Raw genomic sequence first — 24399 nt, 5'->3', positions numbered from 1 at the left:
TTACTAATGACAGACACGAATTCACGTCATCAAAATCTACTCTATTCCTATGACCTTTAAAAATTACAGACGTGTCTTCAGCAAACAATACTACATCACACAATGATTTTAAATAATATGGCAAGTCATTAATGTACACAAGAAATAAAAATGGCCCTAAAATCGACCCTTGCGGTACGCCCAAACGAACGGGTAGATTGGAAGATTTGACACCATTAACGTCAACACATTGCATTCTGCCGCTTAAATATGAGCTAATAACACTATCCTCCCCACTCAGAGACATTTAGTGGTTACTTAAGCCATTCCTTAGTGAAGCATTTGTATGACATTCCGTCACTAAGGAGTGACTTAAGTAATCATTAAATGTCTCTGAGTGGGGAGGTAAGTGCGCTATCTCTAATGCCATAGTACTTAAGCTTCTGGGTAAGCGTTTCATGTTGGACGCAGTCAAATGCCTTAGAAAGATCACAGAACACCCCAATTGCATTCTGCGACTTCTCCCACGCGGTATAAATGTGCTTGAACTGCCTCGTTGGTCTAGCTGTCGCAAGTGTGGCTGCTGAGCACGAGGTCTCGGGTTCGATTCCCGAGTCGGGCCGAAATCGCTTTGTGGGTTTTAGAAGACTTTCACAAAGCAGCCCGGAGCCTGGAAGCTGGTGATTGATACACCCGTGCATCGGAGAGCACGTAAATGTCGGTCCTGCGCCTGATCTCTCTCCGGTGGTGTCGGATTACCGTCCCATCGGGCTATGAGAGTTAAGGAATAGTGAGTGCACCTGTGTCTGCGCAAATGCTCGTGCACTATAATATGTCCTGCGTAGTTGGCTAATCTCCTTACATGAGAACAGCCGCCGTAGCCGATAATCGGCTAGGAGGACATCATAAATGTGCTTCAGTAGAGCAACTCCGGCATCCGTTGTTGAGCGACCCTTAGTGAAACCATAGTTCCGCATGTAAAATATTATGTAAAATAAATCAGCTACTGCGCCAGCTGATTTATTTTTACTAGACGAATTGTGTTCGGCTCGTGCTCCGCTCGTGCTCGGCTCTCCTAGCGTAGACGCAGCTTTAGGGGTATCAGGTGTCCAGATAACTGGGAAGAGTAAATCAGGGGGCTGATTCTGATAACGTAATAATGTGAAAATTGAATAACAATTGAATCAGAATAGCAGTCTCGTTATTTGAGAAAATTTACTTATTTTTCCTTATTTCCTTACTTATTTTTCTTATTATTTAAAAAAATATCTTAATTTGTAAAAAGGCATTCACGCTTTACAATATTTTGAGGTATATTATTGCCGCGATCGATAAGATCACGCCTCATATAGAATGTTAAATTAGGTAAAACGTCGATAAAACATTTTATATTTGAATTTACCACTATCAGTCACAGCATAACAAAAAGAGCCTATATGATGATATATGATAATAAAGCAAACAACAAAAATACGTTATAGAATCTATACTTTATTTAAATAAGTCATAAAAATCTTATACTAACGTAATTTTAATACACTCTAAACATTAGCGAGAGAATATGATCCGCCGGTAATTTTTGAAAAGACTAATTCGTCTTTCGGCCAAAGACTACCTAGTTAAGACTTAAATTATGAATTAAATACTTTTATTAAATACATTCATAATTTGGAATATTGTTAGTGGGTAATTTAAATGCATAATAATGTGGAATTTCCAAGTTTTTCCCGTATATAAGCAAATACATTTAATGCAAGTCATATACTTAATACATTTTACTTAAAAATCTTATTTAAATACAAATAATGTCTTAAGGTGGTTACAAATTTAACCTAATACAAAAAAATACAATATTTTGTGAAATAATGTAACTATATTTATTTCATAATATCAATCATTATTACAAATGCAAAAGTAAACATATTTGTCTGTCTGTCACGCCAAAACTACAGAACTAGGGTTGCCAGATGGCCGGGAAATCCGGGATTGTCCCGAAATAACGTGTCCTTACACCTTATAGTCCTGGAGTTCGAATACAATCATACTTACTCTAGCTTTTTTCATTACGTTACTAGCCGCTTCCTTCCCTTTAGTTTCCCATCGAACCTCAAAATCTCTTAAATTTAAAAAATCATTACAATTGTTCGTTCTAAAGAAGTGAGCCCTTTCGCACGTATTTTGGAAGGACTGCGAAAACATGCGAACTCTGAATAAAGGCAAAGAAAAATGAAGTAATATAATTTTTCATAATTTTTTTTCGTAATCCTCGAATTGTCCCGGAACTGAAATACCAGTATCTGGCAACCCTATACAGAATCGATTAAAATATTTGATACATAGTCTAAATTCTGAGAAAGGATATATTAAATGTTTATGCGGTTGCGGGAAGTTGTTCCCACTGGACGCGAGCGGAAGTGCGGGGAATAGCTAGTATTGGTTATTATAGGTTAAACTAAGAATAAAATTATCCTTACAATATGTATTTTATTACTTAGAAATAAAGATATAAGCATTTTTGTATCTAATCATGATTAAAATTCATTATTACTTCTAAAAAATACTAAAAACCACATTGAAAAAGACAGTTTTTTTAAGTCAAATACAGAGCCTCTTTTTTAAAAGTCGGTTAGAAACAGAGACGGAAGCGTTTGAACAAATACATTTGTCGTATCTCATATACGTATTTTGGCCAGTATATTTAATTACTGTGCTTATATTGGAAATGGAATCATAATTTTATTTTTTCTTAAACTAAATGGTATTTAAAACTATTATTTAAACGTTTATCTTCCCTTTCATGATTCAGGGCTCCATATCTGTAAAAAAACAATTGTGTTTAGAGAAATATTTAAACCGTTTCTTAATTACGCAGAAAAATACACTAATGGAAGAACCTAAGAATATGGAGAATACAGACAAGGAAATGGACAAAATGGTGGAGAAGATGGATACCTACCAATGTGGAGATGATGAAGAATTATGTGGAGAAGACGAAGAATAATGTGGAGAAGGTGGAGAAGACGGAGAATTATGTCGAGAAGACGAAGAATAATGTGGAGAAGGTGGAGAAGACGGAGAATTATGTGGAGAAGATGAAGAATAATGTGGAGAAGGTGGAGAATAATATGGAGAACTTCGTTACCTTAAGCAGTGTGCGGTGCAGCGGGCGGCGGGAAGCAGCGAACATGTTCAACGCCAGCCCTCTCGTCATCGGCCGCCAGGTGACGCGCTAACACGCCGAATATCTGAGAGTTGAGTACTTGGAAACGACGGATGCGGTCTACCATGCGTTTGAGAGGCTGTGGAATGAAGAAAAAAAATTATAATTTGTGTTATAATTTTTAATAACTAAGTTTAAAGTCATAGTTTTCTTCCAGACTATGCTGTTGTATGTGGGACTATATAATTGATAATCGAAAAATAGAAATATTTCGTTTGTGTTAAACGCACCGAAAGAACAAAGTCGATTTGGAAAAAATGCTCTGTTGCAAAGCTACTCTACCTCTGGGTAGACATGGGCGCCGCCCCAGAATTTTGCGGCGGCGGCGCGCTGATGAATTTTACACAGCGGCGGCGTGACGCCGGCGGCGTGGATGATATACATGTTAATAGATTTGCAATTCCTTTCGATTCTAATAAAATTATTCTTGCTGTCATCCTTATAGTCATTGCCATTTCCCTCCAACACTCATACTCCTTTCATTCATATCTCCCATTTCAATCATCTAATCTACCACCGCATTTCTAAATTGCTCCGCCAAATCGGCCCTTTCCAACCTGTGCCATTTTATGTTTGGAGGTAACTTTTCTTTGCCCTTTATTGACTTTATTGTAAACGCCACTTCCATAACAAGGGGTCTGTGTTGCGAGACTACACTTTCACCCGGTATAACCTTACAATCTTTTATGTTCTTCAAATTACTGCGTCTAACCAAAAAGTAATAAATTTGTGTGGCACGTGGACCGCTTTTATAGGTGATCCTGTGCTCCGAGTTCTTCTGGAACCACGTGTTGACCACTGCCAGATCAAACGCAGTAGCCGGTAGCAACAGGGCTTCACCCTGTCGACATATAGCTTACATAAGGTGTTCGTTGACCTTGAAAAGGCATATGACTGGGTACCTCGTGAGGTTTTGTGGAGGGCCCTTAAGGAGAAAGGTATGCCAGGCTCGAATCAACTGCACATACTTCATGTGCAGTTGATTCGAGCGATGTACGGCAGATGCAGTACACAAGTCCGGTCTACAGCCGGCACTACCGCCAGTTTCAGTGTAGGGGTTGGCTTACATCAGGGGTCGGCGCTCAGTCCTTACCTCTTCCTGTTGTTAATGGACGCCCTTACAGCGGACATACAGGAGGAGGTTTCCTGGTGTATGCTTTTCGCCAATGATTGTTCTGGTGGGGGAGAGTGGGCCAGAGGTCCAGAGCAGATTGGAGGCATGGCGGCTAAGACTGAAGACGGTAGATTTAAAGGTCAGCAAGAGCAAAACCGAGTACCTACATTGCGATTTTGGCGGTATATCAAGACCCATGACCATAACCCTAGCCGGCATGCCCCTACCAGTCTGCTCCGACTTCCGGTACCTTGGTTCACTCGTCCAAAGTGACGATGAGGTGGACAGGGATGTTACGCATCAGATCAATTCTGGATGGATGCAGTGGCGACAGGTAACTAGCACTATTTGTGACCCACCGGATGCCCCTCAAACTGAAGGGCAAAATTTACAAATCCGTAATAAGACCTGTCGTCCTGTATGGATCAGAGTGTTGGGCATTGAAAAAGAAGGATGAGAATAGAGTGCATGTAGCAAAGATGAGAATGTTGAGACGGAGGTGTGGGGTTAACAGAATGGACAAAGTCAGGAATGAGTATATCAGAGGAAGCCTTGAAGAGTTTGTCGTGGTATGGGCATGTGATGAGACGGTGTGAAACGCATGTCACAAAGAGTGTGCTAAGTAGACCGAGGAAAAGATGGATTGATTGATGACTGAAAGAGGACGTGAAGCAGAAGGGAGTGGATGTAAGTATGTCTGACAGACAGGAATGGAAGAAAAAGACATGTTGCACCGACTCCAAATGACTTGGGAACAGGGCAGGAAGATGATGATGACTCGGAGTACTTGTAGCGGGTATACACAGCAGAGCCCTTGCAAATGTAGACAGCCATGGAAATTCTGTCTTCTTCTCATTCCAAAATGATGGAAGGTCCGCATTTTGGAAATGGGTCGATCCCCAATAGCAGAAGCAAGATATTGCCAACATTCTTGATCTAATGGATCATCTTCGATTCCATGACCAACAGCACTATGTTTTTTGGATAGTTTACTCAAAATTGATGAAAACTACTGATATTTAAAGAAACTGAAGTGTCCATTTCGTTCAGATAGGCAGTCGCTCCTTGTAAAGCACTGGTACTCAGCTGAATCCGGTTAGACTAGAAACCGACCCCAACATGGTTGGGAAAAAGGCTCGGAGGAAGAAGAGTATTGCCTAAATAATTGCGAACAAAATGGCACGTCTTAACCTAACTCACGCCGCGCAGCTAATGTCGGCGGCGGCGGCGGCGCGCGGGCGTGTCGCGGCGTGGCGACGCCGGCGCGGCGCCCATGTCTACCTCTGGGTAACAAAGGCTATATTTTATCTCAGTACGGGAAGTAGTTCTCTCAAGATACGGGTGGAACCTCGAGAAACAACTAAACGTGAGTTGCACAATTTAACCAACTATCTACATATAGCCAAATCATGACTAGCCGTGAAATCATGACCAGCCGTGAAATTGCCGGCCATTGGACAGATCGGCGAATTGACAACAGAAAATAGTTCGGTTTTCTTAATAATCACCGTCAGTTGTTTCCCTTTTTATAGACCCACTGCAGGGCCTAAGCCTCGTCTCAAACGGAGAAGGGTTGAGCGTTAATCACCACCACGCTTGCTCAATGCGGGTTGGTGAATTCAGACTTTACAGTCCAGGTTTCCTCAAAATGTTTTCCTTCACCTTTTTATCAGCCATTGGTACCGTTAGTTATGAATAAAATAAGTAATAAAAATACTCACAATCCCCTTAACAAGTTCATCCTTGCCATCGACACGTTGCACCTTCAGTATATGATAACAGAAGTCCAGAGCCTCGAAGCGTCGCTGTTGTCCTAGTAGCGCTATGATAGTGCAGCCGGCCCAGTGGAGACCTTCTCCGAATAGTTCCCTGGAGAAAGAATGTTTTTAATTATATTACTTTCCTTTAATAATAAAAGATAAATTATTTTGTTAAAACACGGATATATGATTACAAAACAGACGTATTGTTAACATTAGGTGTTGAAATTACGTAAAGTCAGATCCATTCATGTTTTGCCTGTAATTTGCGTTATTCTAAGTTTAAACATAAGAAAATGTGTTGTTAATCTTGGGTGTAACTATTATAATGTTCTAATGGCTTCTTAAAATTAAATAGTAAAGAAATATCAGCCTCACCCGGGAGTTGAACCCGGGACTACTCGACGAACGAGGCATCCGAGATCAGTAGAAGGATCAGTCAAATTAAAGAGATCGTAAAGGTTGTGACGAAAATGAAAGTTCTGGAATTGATTCTCGATATGCAAAAATGGAAGAGTATTTACATGCTTATTTTTTTTTCTCGTTTCGGGAAGTTGTTCCCTTCCCACGGGTGTCATCGCGGGGAATATCTAGTTTTATTTAAATAAATAAAAATATACTCACTCAACAGTAAACTGTGTATCGCCAACGGGGATACAATACAGGAATTGTAGGGCAGACCACAATCTGCAACAAAATACATATTATAAGTTTTACATTCATAGCATCATATCACATAAATAGCATCATCATCCCCCGAGCCTTTTTCCCAACTATGTAGGGGTCGGCTTCCAGTCTAACCGGGTGCATCTGAGTACCAGTGTGCCACAAGGAGCGACTGCCTCTCTGATCTCCTCAACCCAGTTACCCGGGCAACCCAATACCCCTTGGCTAGACTGGTGTCAGACTTACTGGCTTCTGACTACCCGTAACGACTGCCAAGGATGTTCAATGACAGCCGGGACCTACAGTTTAACGTGCCATCCGTCATATCACATAAATAGCAATAGACAAAAAAACAAATTTAAATTGATATTCTCGTGAAAATTTTCTCATGTCTCAACATTAAATGAATCACATTGAAATTGTAATAGACAGCTGTGTTGCTGGGAAGTTCGTTCTTTACCACTTCTTCCCAGCCATAACACTAGGAAGTGGTGAAAGGGGGTTTTTAGCGAAGCTATTTTAAGTAATTAATATGGGAGTGAAGTGCGGGTGGAGCAAGGGTGAAGCGCAGGTGGGGCGCGGGTGAGGCGCGGGTGAATTGGGGCGGGGGTTGGGCGCAAACATAGTTTGGAAAATGCTAGACATATTATGATGATGTTACCTGTGGAACTCGGTGGTGGTGTCAGTGTGGTGGGGCGCGTGGTGGTGGGGCGCGGGTGGGGCACGAGCGCAGTCGCCGCAGTACTACTGAGTATAATGAAGAGGCTAGGCAGATGATGTTACCTGTGGAACTCGGTGGTGGTGTCAGTGTGGTGGGGCGCGTGGTGGTGGGGCGCGGGTGGGGCACGAGCGCAGTCGCCGCAGTACTACTGAGTATAATGAAGAGGCTAGGCAGATGATGTTACCTGTGGAACTCGGTGGTGGTGTCAGTGTGGTGGGGCGCGTGGTGGTGGGGCGCGGGTGGGGCACGAGCGCAGTCGCCGCAGTACTACTGAGTATAATGAAGAGGCTAGGCAGATGATGTTACCTGTGGAACTCGGTGGTGGTGTCAGTGTGGTGGGGCGCGTGGTGGTGGGGCGCGGGTGGGGCACGAGCGCAGTCGCCGCAGTACTACTGAGTATAATGAAGAGGCTAGGCAGATGATGTTACCTGTGGAACTCGGTGGTGGTGTCAGTGTGGTGGGGCGCGTGGTGGTGGGGCGCGGGTGGGGCACGAGCGCAGTCGCCGCAGTACTACTGAGTATAATGAAGAGGCTAGGCAGATGATGTTACCTGTGGAACTCGGTGGTGGTGTCAGTGTGGTGGGGCGCGTGGTGGTGGGGCGCGGGTGGGGCGGGCCACTGGGGCGCGGTCAGGCACGAGCGCAGACGGCGTAGCACTACGGAGAATAGTGAGAGTCCGCAGCAGAGTCGTTCCCGAGTTAAGAGGTCGCCTTCACGGGATAGTTGGCCTTGCTGAAAGGGAAATATAGAAATTATGATGAAGTAACTACTTCCCACAAGTAGATAAAAGTAGCCTATATATTATTATACTGATTTATAAGCTGGATTTCTGGAAATTATCATCAATATAATTCGGTAGTTTTTGCGTGAAAGATTAATAAAAATCCATTCATGCAAACTTTTGCGTTTTATCAGCCTTACTTATAAAAATCAACTAATCATCTTCTAATCATTGTTTTAACTAATTACTACTTAATGTCTTAAGTAGTGATTAAATTATTTTGACCTATAAACGTTGCTTTAGCATGTCTTAAGTAATGAACAGATAATGACATAAAAACATACTAATTTCTCAACACTACCGGAATGTTGGTAGCTTAAAAAAATATTTGTCATGAAAACGTTGTGTAATGGCAACAATGGCATCCGTAAAATATAAAATTAAAAAGTTGAGCTGTCAATAAACCGGAAATGAAAAATCAGCTAGTAAGAATCCAGCCATTTTGCTAATTAGCGGGTTAAACAAGGGTGTGAGGCTACTTAATTTGACAGCTCATTTAAGACATTGACTAAGAAAATGATTTATTTCAGCGACGTTTATAAGTAAATTTTTTTCTTAAACATCCCTTAAGTATAACTTATTATTTAATTCATGTTTATAAGTAAGACTGTACGACATTAGCGATAAAGGAATAAAGACTATAGTTCGGCCATTCAGAGAATGCGTTCCTGACACGTCGCGATTGAACTGACGACGTAACTACATTCATTGATTATTGATATAATAATGTTGTTTTAATGCTCCTCAATTGTTAAAACGGTAAACAACCAGCAAAAATATTTTTATCGTAACTGCAACGCCATTGCAAAGTTACGTCGTCAGTTCAATCGCGACGTGTCAGGAACGCATTCTCTGAATGGCCGAACTATAGCTGTTCCCGGATAAAATAGATGTTTCTTAGAAATATTGTAGCTTCCCAATGGCGAAAGAATTTTTCAAATCGACTCATTAGTTTTGTAGGCTTTGGGGAAGATACAAAACTCTTTTTATATCAAAAGTATAGATTTAAGCAATTTTCAACAATTTCAAGATGTGCTCGAAAGTAAATTCAATCAAATAACCAATTTATAATATTCAGTTTAGAAGTATAAATGATATAAACTTACCTTAGCAGTACCATATTTGTCGACGTTCTGCACAATTTGCAGGGCGGCGTACTTGGCTTCTAGACGCTTCTGTTTCGTCTCTGGTTTCTCTCCCTCTGTGGAAATATATAATTAACTAAGTACTGAACGACTACGTTTTTGAAAAAATAACCGGACAAGAGCGAGTTTGACTCTTTCACCTGTGATCATTATAAATATTTTTTTTATATATCTTCATGGGATCGTAGACTTATAGTACGTTTCAACCGACTTTTAAAAAAAGAGGGTATATTTCTAAAAACACTGACTAGTTAGTCGGTGTTTTTTTCCAACTTGAAACCTTCTTTCATTCCCAAAATAAATGTTCGTGCGTGACAGAAGGACAAACACTTATATTTTTAGTAAGGAACCCAAAAAAGTAAAACCATCAATTTTAACTACCATTTGAATGAAAAACATGATTAAAAACTGAATTAAATATTTCTTATTTTTTGCTTTCCACCAGCGGTTACAACTTTTTGTAATAAAGAACTTATTTAAATTGTAATAACTTAATTTTGTACATAACAACTTATTTCACAAACCTGCAGCGAACGGCCTAGGCAGTATGTTTTGGAAGGGTGCAGCATGAAGCAAATCTGTCACTTCTTCTTGACTGAGCGCCTAAAGAAAAACAAAAAATACATCAACATTATACTAAAAATAGCGTCCCAAGTTCCTCTAGGAGGAAGCAACGTTTCGCACCCATGTAAAGAATAACTTAGACGTTGTTCGAATAAATAATCTGCATTTCTGTCAAGTTTCTTCAAAATTTGTTCAGACGTATGTGATGAATTAACAAAAACATGTACTCAGTTCACCACTTTAATAAAATTGTGACTCGCTGTTTTACCCATGTCTCGGGAGAACCACTTTCCGAAACCGGGTAAAACCAGTGAAAGCTCCTTTTCTCACCAGAGATGGATATTAGACTTTATATTTTTTTTTTATATTCGTTTATTCATTTAATCATATTTACGTCTTAATTAAAAACTATTCTATTAAAAAATCCAAACTAAAAAGAATAAAAAATTAAATGGGGTTAAAGTCAATATTTACTCTAGTAAACAAAATTAACAGAATATACGAAACTGCTGTAAGAATTATATTTATGCTTACCTGCTCAATAAGCATACAGAAGAGTATGATATTGCCCAGCTCTCGGAACGCGTGGAACAACTCGGTCCTGGCATCCGGGTATTGTACTATATCCGTCAGTTGCGCGTGGTAGTAGCCTAGGACACCTGTGAAGAGAAAAGTATATTGTGCACAGTACTTCTAATTAATTTTAATAAGTTTATGAAAAGAATTTAATGTTTAAATAAAACTACCTGTATGGATTCTATCGCGGTTATATTAGTATTATTTAATCCCGAAGTTTCGGATCCTTTACAGTATCCATGGTCACGGGCAGACTAAGGTGTTGGTCGTCTTGATATTATAATTACAAACATTATTCTTTGTAACCCTTTACAATCTTTTTTACATAATTCATATAGTGTAGCGACATATTTTTTATCAATTATGAATTATACACCGTGACTTTTTAGTCGTCTTACAACGGCAGTCCACTTCATGTATTCAATGACTAGTAAACGTTCATATCGACTGCAAGCAAGCAATACCTCCTATCTGACATTTTTGTTTCAAAAAACCAAAAAACTTGTATCTACCATAAACTACCTTTAGATTCAAAATAAAAACAAAAAACTTTATTAATCAATACTATGCTTAGAAAAAGAAAACTTGGATTTTCAGTATCTCATTGTACCTTCCTCGGAATAAGGATTTTATTAAGTTTTATTGTTCCCCTTTAAAATCCACCCGGAGTCAGATAGGAGGTATTGCTTGCTTGCAGTCGATATAAAAAAAAAATTATGAGATTTGAATAATTTAAAAATAAAAATTAATTAATTATTATGATACATGACGTAGATTATAAGAACACCCTGTTGTGAGCGCTGCCCGAATCTTGTATCAATGGAGCGCGGCGCGTTGGGAAGGTGCCTACTTTCTACCGTTTGATACGTAAACATTTTTTTTCAGTATTTTTCTTTGCACCTACTATCTTAATTAAGTAAGGTTATAAAATTAACAATCGTGTCTAGTGGTGTTTTATGTCGGATAGATTGAGTGGACCACCTTTGTCAGACGACTAAAAAGTCACGGTGTATATTTTTGTAATAAGATAGCCGACAGACATAACATGTGTTATGTTATGTTGCTGGGGAGTTTGTTCCACCACTTCTTCTTCCCAGCAACAACACATAGGAAGTGATGAATGGCGGCCGTTTTGGGGGCTGTCTTTTGTAATATTTGACGTTCGAAATTACTGCTTTTCACGTTTTTTTTTTTAACCAGTTGTTTTTACAGGTAGCGTTTCGTAGGAACTTCTTTAATACTCATGTTACTCGGAAAAGGTGTAATTTTCCAAAATTGTCACACTTTTTCACAATCCGTAACGACAAAGATGTTTAAATAACAGCCGGGAACCAAAATATGCCAGCCGACTTGTAAGGTGTTGGATCATCATCCTCCGAGCCTTTTTCCCAATCATGTTGGGGTCGGCTTCCAGTCTATCCTGATTCAGCTGAGTACCAGTGCTTTACAAGAAGCGACTGCCTATCTGACCTCCTCAACCCAGTTACCCGGGCAACCCGATACCCCTTGGTTAGACTGGTGTCAGACTTACTGGCTTCTGACTACCCGTAACGACTGCCAAGGATGTTCAATGACAGCCGGGACCTACAGTTTAACGTGCCATCCGAAACACAGTCAATGGTGTCTAAGATATACTTAGAAAGTACATACAAACTTAGAAAAGTTGCATTGGTACTTGCCTGACCTGGGATCGAACCCGCGCCCTCATACTTGAGAGGTTGGTCCTTTCCCCACTAGGCCACTAGGTTGTAAGGTGTTGGATGCCGCCTTAAAAATACTTAGTAACACGTTTGATGTCAATGGGGAATTTTGATGGATGATGATGAATGACGATGGCTGCTGTTCGATGATGATGGAAAACTCCTATAAATTACAATGGGGGATGTTCAAGGACGATGAATGTTGTTGGATTATGACGCATGTAACCCACCGTTGGAGCCGTAGTCATATCTCGGTAGCTTGCAGTGTCGCGGCATGGCAGCCTGTAGTGCTCGAGTGAACTGCGCGATGCAGCCGTGGACCAGTCCTCTGGCCACATCCAGGAGTTCGGAGACTACCACTGCTACGCCTTGGTAGCCGAGGAGACGGACTAGAGCGTGCAGGTGCTGGGCGCCGACGAAGCCTGGGGGCAAAAGTGATAATTCACTTAGTTAAAAGGTATTATTTTTTATTTCCTCCTTTCTTTACATCAGAAAAATAAGGCCCATAATATATAAATAATTCACATTACATTGCAATATGTAGGTTCTTATAAAGTAATACATTTAAAAATACTATATCTTCTTATGTAAAATCTTGTGATGGTAATTTTTGAGACATAAAATCCAACGGGAACTACATCAACCAAGCGTTTGATTTTATGTCTCATAGTCACAAAACGTCAGAAAAGTATGTTTAGGTATAGCCGGCTGTCGGGGCTGCGGGACTTTTTTAAATGTTAGTGTAGTGAATGTATCTAGGATAAATAGTGTAGGTACGTAGTGGGCCATTGTACTCACCGACGTACTGAGCGTACTGAGCTGAGTAGGCGAGACTGAGCTGCTTGGAGCCCCACAACAGCGCGTGTCCGTACTGCTGAGGCTTCTCGCGAGATACGCCCGCCGCGAATTGTATGCCGCGACATTTTACGAAACTGAAAGAAAATAAAATAAATTACTATTTAAATTGATAGTTCAAAAAACTGAAAAAACACGCTTTAACAGCCAGTTTCTTCATCAAAAGTAAAAGTCAAAGTAATGTCGAAAGTAAAAGTAATTATCAAATTCATTTTTTCAAGGCTAAAGTAACAGCAAAACTAATAGAAAAAACGAATTTGACCGTTACTTTTACTTTATGACATTATTTTGGCTTTTACTTTTGATGAAAAATTTGGCTGTAAATATGTATTAAATCGTTTACATGTAAAAAAAAAACCTAAAAAACTCGATTGTCAAACATGGAACAGATTTTAATACTACTAAATTGTAGACCACAGATATTGAGAACATTTTACATAAAAATGTGACGTTTTGTCATCGGTCGGGTTATACCCGCCATCTTGAAAAAGTGTTGTCCTTTGTTTACATTATTGCTCACGGCTCGGCGAATAGGGTATACCTCTAGTGTAAATAGTGTAGCTAGTTTCACTCACCGCAACTTTTATAAGTTTGTATGTACTTTCTAAGTATATCTAAGACACCAATGACTGTGTTTCGGATGGTACGTTAAACTGTAGGTCCCGGCTGTCATTGAACATCCTTGGCAGTCGTTACGGGTAGTCAGAAGCCAGTAAGTCTGACACCAGTTTAGCCAAGGGTTTTGGGTTGCCCGGGTAACTGGGTTGAGGGGGTTCTTTTTGTCAAATTCAGTTTAATGTGTGTTTTTTTTTGAAGGATAAGTGCTTTTCATTTTTTTTTTATATATATAATTTCATTTCATTTTTTTTTTTAATTTCGTGTGCGCGCAGATGTGTTATATGTTAGCTCAACAGTCAGGGGCCGTCTGAAAATCAGTGCTGTGCATTAGCACAGCATATACTGAGATGGAACCCTTGCTACGCTGTATTTTTTTTGTAAATGTATATTTTTTTTTTTGTGTTCATGTATGTGTAGCAAAATAAATGGTTTAAATGGTTAAAATAGATATGCAGTCGCTCCTTGTGGCACACTGGTACTCAGCTACATCAGGTTAGACTGGAAGCCGACCCCAACATAGTTGGGAAAAGGGTTCGGAGGATGAGTTTGACTTACCGATCAGTAGCGGCATTATAACAGTAGTTGGGCAAAAAGTCAAAGTTGAGTTCCCAGAAGACGTGAAGGGTTATTCTGCCGTAAGGAGCTAGGACGCCGTGGTCGGACTCGCGAAGGATAGCGTCGAAATCGTCCAGGGTTAAATACCGGCTGAGGAGCTTGTGGCAGAGGCGGTTCACGGAGATTAGGCCTTCGAGTTCCTGGAGACAAAAAATTGTTTTAGGTTCGATTGAAAAGAAAACACTTAATCAAAACGACGAAAAGTTGGTCAATGTGTGGGTTTGTTTATTCTTTCGCGTAATAACCTTAACAGGTAATTATGAGACTAGGCTATAATCCATGCTTCCATGCTGATATAGTAAAGAGCCACGGAACCCATTTGCAAAAATCTTTCGCTGTTCAAAAGCTACAGACTTCCCGAGTAACATGGTCTATATTTTATCCCGGTAGGGTCAATAGTTCCCACGGCAAGTGAGTAAAATCGACAGAGCTAGTGTATTATAAAACTGAAGAGTTTGTTTTTATGCTTGCTCAAAGTCAGAAACTAGTGCATCAAATGGAAAAAAAATCCAGTGTTAAGCAGACATTTATCGAGAGAGGCAATAGACTGCCTTTTATCCATGTTCGCGAAGTCGTTATTTTCGAAAACGGATGAAACGGCTGACGCAACGATATATTTCATAGTGACAACAGCTTACAAAACAATTAGTTATCAAAAACCTTTCAATTTAAACGTGTTAAAAAAGTTCAAAGCTATAACTTATACGATTATCGTCAACTCACCACAACGCCAGTAATGTCTCCGGCTTCGAACTTAGCGACTGCCGCGTCTAAAGCCCGGTGCATATCCGCATTGATTCTCTGGGCCACCTGGGAACAAATTACACATAATTTTAGTTAAAATATAATAGGTAATAAAAAATTGTGGTGGGAGAACCAACTTCTCGAGTGTGTTCTGGGTCCTGGGTTCGATTCCAGGTCGGGCCCTGGTACATAAAAGGCCAACGACGGAACACGACGGTTTTTAGTCAGTAAGAGTCTGACACTCGCCGCTGCTAACCCACAGCGGGTGGGAATATTTGATGATTTTTGACGTCGTTAAAGAAAAAAAAAAGGTCAAGCAAGTACCAATGCAACTTTTCTAAGTTTGTATGTGCTTTCTTAGTATATCTTGGACACCAATGATCGTGTTTCAGAGGGCACCTTAAACTGTAGGTCCTACCTGTCTTTGAAGTGGAGTTCGTTACGTTCAGAAGGCAGAAAGTCTGAAAAGTCTTACCAAAGTCTGTCTGGTTGTCTACGTCACTGGGTTAAGCATAAAGCACTCTAGTACCCTGGTACTCAACTGCATCCTGTTAGACTGGAAGCCGAGCCCAACATAGTTGGAGAAAGACTCAGATGCCCTTTTTTATCCGGGTGCGGGAATTAGCACTCTCAGGAAGCTAGCGACTCACCAAAGCGCACAAGTCTTTGCCTGCCCAAAGATCATTGCCTTAAGTCTCTAAGAACCCGAACGCCTCGTCAGTTCACCCTTGACTGATCATTTTAATCACTCCTACCGTACTATACCTGACCTACAACATGAAAAGGACAACAAACAAACAAAGACTACTTACTTGACAAAAGAGTACTTGAAGAAAGACTACTTGAAAAAAGACTGCATAGAAAAAGACTACCTAGAATAAGACTACTTACTTGGAAAAAAGCTACACAGTTGGGAAAAGGCTACAATATGAGTTGGTTGGGTTGGCTTGGAAGATGATCTATTTTTATCCGGCTGCGGGAATTAGCACTTTCACTCTCACTTCACATTATGTTCATATCACAACACAAATCACAATATTCATGCAAAGTTAAGTAGGTATTATTGATTTTTTTTATTTTATACATTAGTTCCACCGGTTGACGTCATCGCGGTAGCACCGGCTATCGCTGATAACCAGCGCTGGGACTCTGTTTCGTTCCGGGTCGCAGCATTATGCTGAGCGAGGGCCGTATTGCGCGCTTTAGGACGCATATTTTCCCTTAAATTTGTTTTCTTTTTTTATTATCTTTTTCTCGATGTTATGTTCATTTTGTTAAGGGCATTTATACGTCTTATATTTTGCGCAATAAAACTTATTTTCTTTCTTTTCTTTCTTTCTTCTTCTCTCAACAAGCTAGCGACTCACCAAAGCGCACAAGTCGACGTGCCTGCCCAGCAGCGCCACGTGTCTTTGGCGGAGAAGCGACGCGTACCTGCCGGCCGCCGAGCCGGTGGATGCGCCTCGAGCTGCGCATTCTGCTCGATAGCGTTTGTCTAGGAGCATGCTGGGGACAAAAGAGATATGTTTAAAAAAATAGATCAGAATTGAGCCTTCAATGGCTCATCCTTTTAACTCTCGGTGAAAAACTGATGTTTTTCGGTGTGTTTATAAATCAAAACTTTAACCTGAAAGTGCCTGTACGAGCGCATATTGAAACGAGTCATGTTTAAATGCTCATAACTTTTGAACGAGTAGACCGAATTGCATCGTTTATGGCTCAGCATTTGCCCATTTACACTAACTACCCATTGGTATAAGTCTCATCAAAATCCGACCATCCATTTAGTAGTTAGAAGTCCTCAAACTTACACATGAAATTTTTAAAACCCCTGTCTTTGTGAGGGTGTAACTCTAAAACGGCTGGGCCAATTTCGATGCAATTTTTTGAGGATTTGGAGGCAACCCAAGGATCAATTTTAGACTACTTTCCAACCGTGTATTCTCCATAACAAGCGTCCAAAAGTATTTTTTCTTATTTTCGCAATCAGGTCATAGGTCCGTCCCGATCACTCACCTGCTGGCCAGCTGTTTGTAATGCGCGTACACCTGCTCGGAGAGCTTGTACACGAACTGGTCGAAGCACAGATTGACTTCCGCTTCCACTTCGTCGTATAGAAACTGCTTGCGGAAGACTGTCAGCGCGTATTGTGCCGAATCGTTGTAGAGATCTAGTGGGTAGAGCACGTATCTGTAAAGGAAATTGAACGTTATTGAGTGGTCGTTAAGGGCTGTTTTTTGATTGAAGTTACAAAGAAATTTGAGAGTAATTAAGGTGTATTTTTAATTAGATAAGACATTGGAAATAACACTATAAGACTCATTCGCCTAGTCATTTTCTCAATATTGGGGTCGACTTCCAGAGTAACCTGGTGCAGCTGAGTACCAGTGTGCTACATGGAGCGACTGCCTATCTAACCTCCTCAACCCAGTTACCCAGTCAACCCTTTGATTAAACTTGTCAGACTTTCTGGCAACTGACTACCCGTAACGACTGCCAAAGATGTTCAAATGACAGACGGGACCCATCAACTCCCGACACAGATGATCAAACGTGGTTTGACTCATATCGTTGTTAAGAAAAGGCTAGGCACATAGTTAAACTTACTCCATCATAGCGGGCTCCCTGGTCCTCAGTATATGGTCAGTGAGTATCTTTACAGTTTCAGGGAAATGGCTAGGCACATAGTTAAACTTACTCCATCATAGCGGGCTCCCTGGTCCTCAGTATATGGTCAGTGAGTATCTTTACAGTTTCAGGGAAATGGCTAGGCACATAGTTAAACTTACTCCATCATAGCGGGCTCCCTGGTCCTCAGTATATGGTCAGTCAGTATTCACTGGAATCAGTCTACGCTATTCAGGGAAAAGGCTAGACAGATAATTAAACTTACTCCATCATAGCGGGCTCCTTAGCCCTCAGTATATGGTCAGTGAGTATCCACTAGAAATCTCAAGTGTTCAGGGAAAAAGCTAGGCACATAGTTAAACTTACTCCATCATAGCGGGCTCCTTGGTCCTCAGAATATGGTCAGTCAGAATCCACGGCATAGACATCTCTATGGGGAATTGTATGCGTTTCTCCATGGTTATGAGGTCATTGCACTCTTCGTTGTGCTGATGGCGGACCATGCATTTCTGTAATGAAAAATATAGGGTTAAGATGAAACTTATTAATCCTAACAAATATTATGTATGTGAAAGTAACTCTGTCTGTCTGTCTTTCTGTCTGTCGGTCTGTCTGTGTTTTCTTCATGCCTAAACTACTAAACCGATGTGTTAAATTTGGTACAGACCATAGATGTAATATACTAAACAAGATTGCGCACGCTCAAAATATATATTTACGAAAATGAACTCTATTCCAACGCAATATGGTACTAAATTGTTTGCATAATACACAGAGGCAAATCCGAGCCGAGAGGGATAGTTAGAACGGAGGCCGTTTGTCTCTTTCTAACACCTTGCCAGCATAAAAAATGTTATGATCAACAGTTTTGTCTTCCCAAAAAAACAATTGATTCACTTATATTTTTATCTTATTTTAACAATTATAAGTCAACAAATTAATAACAATCGCATTAATTTATTCGTATTTATTCTTAAAACATAAACAACACAAATTTTTATTTTGATTTTTTTATTTTCTAGCGGTAACCCTGAACATTCTTGGCGCATAATCAGCATTTAAAATGTTGTTTATATATTTTTGTATTAAATCAATTTAAACTATTAAATAGGTGAAAAAGTGTTGCTTTTATGCTTGTGAAAGTGAATCCTATGGTGGTTGAAATATATGATTCCACAGGTAAGCTAATAATAACATTTTCGTAAATCAAACAACCAGGGTGCCCATGAATTCTTGTAATGAGTCAAAATATGGGTGATGAATTTTAAAACTGTTGTACTATTGTTACAGCTTCCCAAAAAAATGTAGAAAGGCGATATAAATGGCTCAGCAGTCTATATGTGAAGCCAAAATACAAAAAAATCAGTCTGCACTTCGAATCTTCCTGTTTTTATTACTGCTAATTCCCGCTAATTATTAAAAGCCTGTATTAGTATTTTAAGGTCATAAACTGCGTAAGTTAGAACTTCAATACCAATCTGTGTTTAATAATCTTAGCAAACTCGGATTGGTCTCACATAGCTTAATCTCATAGTCACCCTATTAGAAAGGGACAGACGGCCTCCGTACTAACTGTTTCACTCGGCTCGTTTTTTGGGTAAAGGTGCGCAGTCCTGTTTACTATATTATGTCTATGGTACAGACATAGTTTGGAACTTGAGAAAGGACATACGATAGTTTTTATTTACAAAAACTAAAATTTATTCCGGACATATAGCGCCATCTATTGGTCAAACAAAAAATCTGCCGGAAGTCACTATTCCACGCGAACGAAGTCGCGGGCAAAATCTAGTCTACACTTATGTATATAGTAGAGGGAAAACATTATTTTGTTTGTTTGTACCCCAAGAGCTTTGAAACTACTAAAACAAGTTGACAAATTCTTTCACTGTTGTAAAGCTACACTCTTCCCGAGTAACATAGGCTATATTTTATCCCAGTACGTTCAGCAGTTCCCTCGGGGCGTCTATTAATAATTACATACTTACATTAACTTTGCGTCCCATAGTCATTTCCAAGTAGAACTCTCTGTACCAGAGTTGAGATAGATCGCAGCATTTTTGTAGAGAATCTATGGACAAAAGGAAAATTGTCAATGTCGCTCGAATATATGGTATATAGGGCTACTAATAAACTGATAAGTCGTGGTGGCCTAGTAGTAGAACCAACCTCTCGAGTATGAGAGTGTGGGTTCGATCATTTCAGGCAAGTACCAATGCAACTTTTCTAAGTTTGTATGTACTTTCTAAGTATACCTTTTTTTTTAACGACGTCAAAAATCATCAAATGACCCCTCCCGCTGTGGGTTAGCAGCGGTGAGGGAGTGTCAGACTCTTACTGACTAAAAACCTTCGTGTTCCGTCATAGGCCTTTTATGTACCAGGGCCGCGGTATCTCTTTGAACAACCCGCAGCCCTTCTAAGTATAACTTAGACGGTAATGACTGTGTTTCGGATGGCACGTTAAACTGTAGGTCCCGGCTGTCAATGAACACCCTTGGTAGTCGTTACGGGTAGTCAGAAGCCAGTAAGTCTGACACCAGTCTAACCAAAGTGTATTGGGTTGCCCGGGTAACTGGGTTGAGGAGGTCAGATAGGGCAGTCGCTCCTTGTGGTACACTGGTACTCAGCTGCATGCGGTTAGACTGGAAGCCGACCCCAACATAGTTGGGAAAAGGCTTGGAGGATGAGGATGATGGCTTAGAACTTACCACTCAAATTCAGCAGATATCGCCAGTAGAAGCTCAAACGATGGTATGTTTCTATATATCCTACTAATAAATATCCTACTAATAATATTATAAATGTGAAAGTTTCTGACAATGTATGGATGTATGTTTATTATCCAATCACGCAAAAACGGCTGGACCGATTTTTTTTTAAATATGGTATGGAGATAGGTGGTACCCTGGGTTAACACATAGGCTACTTTTTATCAACACACCACGAAGCCGCGAGCGGAAGCCAGTTTTTGAATATTTTTAATGAAATTTTGGAACTTTCTACAAAACTTTCTCAAATTCAGCAGGTATCGCTCGAACACACTTTACACACACCTTCTCCAGCAATCGGCAAAGACTTTATTTATTTATTGCAATAAATGTATAATGTTTCAGATGTATTACTGATAACTTACCACTCAAATTCAGCAGATATCCCCAGTAGAAGCTCAGACGATGGAATGTTTCTATCTGCGTTAGTGTTCCGGCGTCTAAATCTTTACGCAAAGTACGCCGTCCACCAGACTTGTCCGAGATGAGCGCTTCGAGCTGAGTTCTGACCATGTATAGCTGGGTGGATGATGGCCCTGTGAAATTTCGGTGGTTTATTAGTATGTAAATAGTTGTATATTATTTTTATAGAGATAAAACACTTTTTAATGTTTTTTTAAGAGCTCTGAAGATTTTTTTCTGTTGAGAAGCTGCACAATTCCAGGTGCTTTCTAGATATGGAAAGTTATTCCGACAAGAAGCGGGTGCAATCGCGGAAAACTGCTAGTAAAAAATGAATTAAGTTTTACGCCACGATGAAGTGAGAGAAATTGAGATATAAAATTATTTTAAAACTAGCTTCTGCCCGCGACTTCGTACGCGGATCCTGTCCCTTATGCCAGCGACTACGGGGTCAGCAAAATCAAAGATCTGAATCGTCTGATATTGAATTCTGTCTGTCGTTGACTTGAAAACAACGGAATACGTATAGCCATTAGAAATGTTCCATATATTTAATTTTTGTACTTTAACGGCAAAAGCACAGCAGACTAAACAAAACGCTGAGAACTGAACCGCAATAGACGTGACCATAGGGATAAAAGTAGTGATTCTAATTAGTCCGCATTTAAGTTGTGTGTGGCAAAAATATTACACGTATTATTACGTAAAAAAACATTAAATGTTACTGAGATGACAAAGTCGTGATGACTTAGTGGAAGTCGTGGTGGTTTAGTGGGTAGAGAACCAATCTCTCAAGTATGAGCGTGCGTCTTTAATTCCAGGTCTGGCAAGTACCTGCCAATGCAACTTTTCTAAGTTCGTATGTACTTTCTACGTATATTTTGGATACCAATGACCGTTATTTGGAGGGGATGTTAAACTGTAGGTTCCGGCTGTCATTGAACATTCTTGGCAGTCGTTATGGGTAGTCAGAACCCAGTAAGTCTGACCAGTTTTACCGAGGGGTGTTGGGGGTTGAGCGGTTGACCGGGTTGTGGAGGTCAAATAGGCAGTCGCTCCTTTTAAAACACTGGTACTCAGTTGCATCGTGACTGGAAGTCGACCCTAACATAATTTGGACAAAGGCTCTTGAGATAATAACGACAATAATAATGAGATATAAGCATCGCAGGATATCTGAGGCTGATGACGGGGAGTAGCGACCCCGCGGGGCATATATACTGTGTTCTCCAGGGAGAGTATACTGTCCCCCATCTCCGGCCGGTCGCAGTGAACCATGACGGGGGTAGGTCTCACGCCTCTGGCTTGGCTTGACCATCCAGAGTGGAGTCGCTTGAGCAGGGTTAGTAGCCCTGCTCGGAGGATAGGTGCCTCGTGGTAAGTGACCCACAGGGAGCGCGTAATCTGCGTTTAAAATCCGCCGAGGTATCCTCACACTTCAGCCGCTCATGTCCCTGTTGCCCTTTTGTTGCTATTCAGTGACAGATTCCCGGGGGCCCAGTAAGTGAGCTGGCGAGGCTCCACCTGCCATTTTTACATGTATCTAATACATTGTCATCGGTAGGAGCCATAGTTCCCGTAGTTTCCCCATTCCTAGTCCATTAGCATCCCATCACAATAGCCCAAGTAGTATTCATCCACAGTTTGCAATGGTATAGCACAGATTGTCTTTTTTTTTAACGACGTTCACCGGGGATTGTCCTTGGGTTCATTTCTATAGTGTATAAAGGGATAATTGTCGGTTTTGTGTCACCATTTCATTAAAGTTGTCTCAAAAGGGCTTCAGCGTGTTGGCTTTGGCCTCACGTTTGACTCCCAAAAATTCGGAACTCTGTAGTCCCGAGGTCTGGAAGAGACATACAAAATAATAATGAGATATATATAACGCAACAAATTCGGTGAGTGGGGGCTCGTGACGCCACGTCTAGGTATGTAAAATTTGTACTAAGCAGTGACTTAACACAAAATTCAAGCGTGTTATATCTTTGTTATTATTTGTTTGTGAGAAGGAGAAAAGAAAAAATACGTGTCCATTATTTTAGAGTTATCTAAAAGACGGACTAATTACTTTTTTTGATTCACCATACCTATTTCATAACATTAATTTCTATACATTTCAAGTGTAGTATTGCTCTTGAAGTTCCACATCAGGTGTTCCAGATTTTCGATGTTTATACGTCAAAATAGAGAGTGCTTATCAGATTGAACCACTTTTGCTAAAACGTCATATCTTTATAAGCTATAGTCTAGCTGGGCTCCTGGGTTTCCACATCAGGTGTTTTACATCTTCAATTTTTATAAGTCAACAGAGAGTGCTTATCAGATTGAACAACTTTTGCTAAAACGTCATACCTCTATATGCTATAGTCTAGCTGGGCCCCTGGAGTTCCACATCAGGTGTTTTAGATCTTCAGTTTGTATAAGTCAATAGAAAGTGCTTATCAAATTGAACAACTTTTGCTAAAACGGCATTCCCCTATATGGTACAGAGAAGCTGGGCTCTTGGGGTTCCACATCAGGTGTTCCAGATCTTCAAATTTATTATCTCAGCTGAAAATGCTCATCACATGAAACAATTTTTGCCATGACACCATTTTTGTATCTCTTATAGTTTTGTTGGTCTGTTGGTGTTCTGCATCAGGTCTTCAAGTTTCGAAGATAAATTATAGCCTATATGTTGACCAGGCTTAATACTGATACAACAAAGAAAAAATCATTGAAATCCGTTCAGTAGTTCGGAAGATTAGCGTGTACAAACAAACAGACATACAGACATACAGACATACAGACATACAGACAGAATTTTTTTTTTGGATTTCTGCTCCATTACTGTTTCTAAACCCCACCCAATTATTATTTTTTTAATATATTCAATGTACAGACACAGTTTTTTTACAGATTTATTATATGTATAGATAATTTAATTAAGTTATTAATAACTATGTAGCGTGATCTTATCATTTGCAATAAATCAAAGTAACAACAAAAGAATTTTCAAAATAAATGTTTCTCGAAATATAATCATATTTCGCTTAAAAAAGACACGTACACATAGCAGACCTAAATTAAATTATTATAATATTTTATTTATTTATCTTATTTCACAGCATATTATATGCTAAGCCCCACAGAACCATTGCAATGGTTTGACTGTGGGGTCATATAATAGTCAAATAGTTAAGTTTGTATGAGGAGACAACTCACCAACATTCCGCCTAGGCACTTTGATAGTGAAGCTAGCTTCGCCATCCTTCTTCCCTCGTAACGCCGGGTCCTGTTGAGGTTCACAGCCACGCGCCCAATCACCGCAAGTTTCACGAACTGATACTATAATACTGAAAGAAATATATAGGTTAAAGTTGGTCAAAAATATTAGTCAAAGTTGGTCATGTTGTCAGATTTGTTCATGTTGTCAGTTGGTCACTTTGTCAGATTTGGTCACGCTGTCAGATGGTCATGTTGTCAAACGGTCATATTGTCAAAGATTTGGTCATGTTGTCAGACAGCCATTCCGTGTTATTTGGCCACTTGGTCAGGTTTG

The 24399-nt window shown here is 40.1% G+C and overlaps 1 protein-coding gene across 2 annotated transcripts in view; it reads right to left on the bottom strand.

Annotated features, from left to right (window-relative positions):
* Positions 1-1450: 1450 nt before the first annotated feature.
* The window catches only part of LOC124644399 (cytoplasmic FMR1-interacting protein), a 47765-nt gene continuing 24816 nt past the window's right edge, over positions 1451-24399 (bottom strand). For both annotated transcript variants that reach the window (XM_047183720.1, XM_047183721.1), the window contains 18 exons: positions 24063-24193; positions 20822-20992; positions 19675-19757; positions 18053-18195; positions 17075-17248; positions 16426-16564; positions 15038-15124; positions 14255-14454; positions 13025-13158; positions 12457-12648; positions 10485-10609; positions 9911-9989; positions 9348-9442; positions 8011-8192; positions 6698-6760; positions 6035-6182; positions 3122-3278; positions 1451-2795 (listed from right to left, as the gene is read on the bottom strand). In XM_047183720.1, coding sequence (XP_047039676.1) covers positions 3123-3278; positions 6035-6182; positions 6698-6760; positions 8011-8192; positions 9348-9442; positions 9911-9989; positions 10485-10609; positions 12457-12648; positions 13025-13158; positions 14255-14454; positions 15038-15124; positions 16426-16564; positions 17075-17248; positions 18053-18195; positions 19675-19757; positions 20822-20992; positions 24063-24193 — 2302 coding nt within the window. In that variant the 3' untranslated portion in view covers positions 1451-2795; position 3122. The remainder of the gene's footprint in view (positions 2796-3121; positions 3279-6034; positions 6183-6697; positions 6761-8010; positions 8193-9347; positions 9443-9910; positions 9990-10484; positions 10610-12456; positions 12649-13024; positions 13159-14254; positions 14455-15037; positions 15125-16425; positions 16565-17074; positions 17249-18052; positions 18196-19674; positions 19758-20821; positions 20993-24062; positions 24194-24399) is intronic.

The sequence above is a fragment of the Helicoverpa zea genome, chromosome 30, assembly GCF_022581195.2.
Source record: "Helicoverpa zea isolate HzStark_Cry1AcR chromosome 30, ilHelZeax1.1, whole genome shotgun sequence".
Lineage (NCBI taxonomy): Eukaryota > Metazoa > Arthropoda > Insecta > Lepidoptera > Noctuidae > Helicoverpa > Helicoverpa zea.
Note: the sequence above shows the minus strand (reverse complement) of the source record. Positions and strands in the feature narration are given on the sequence as shown.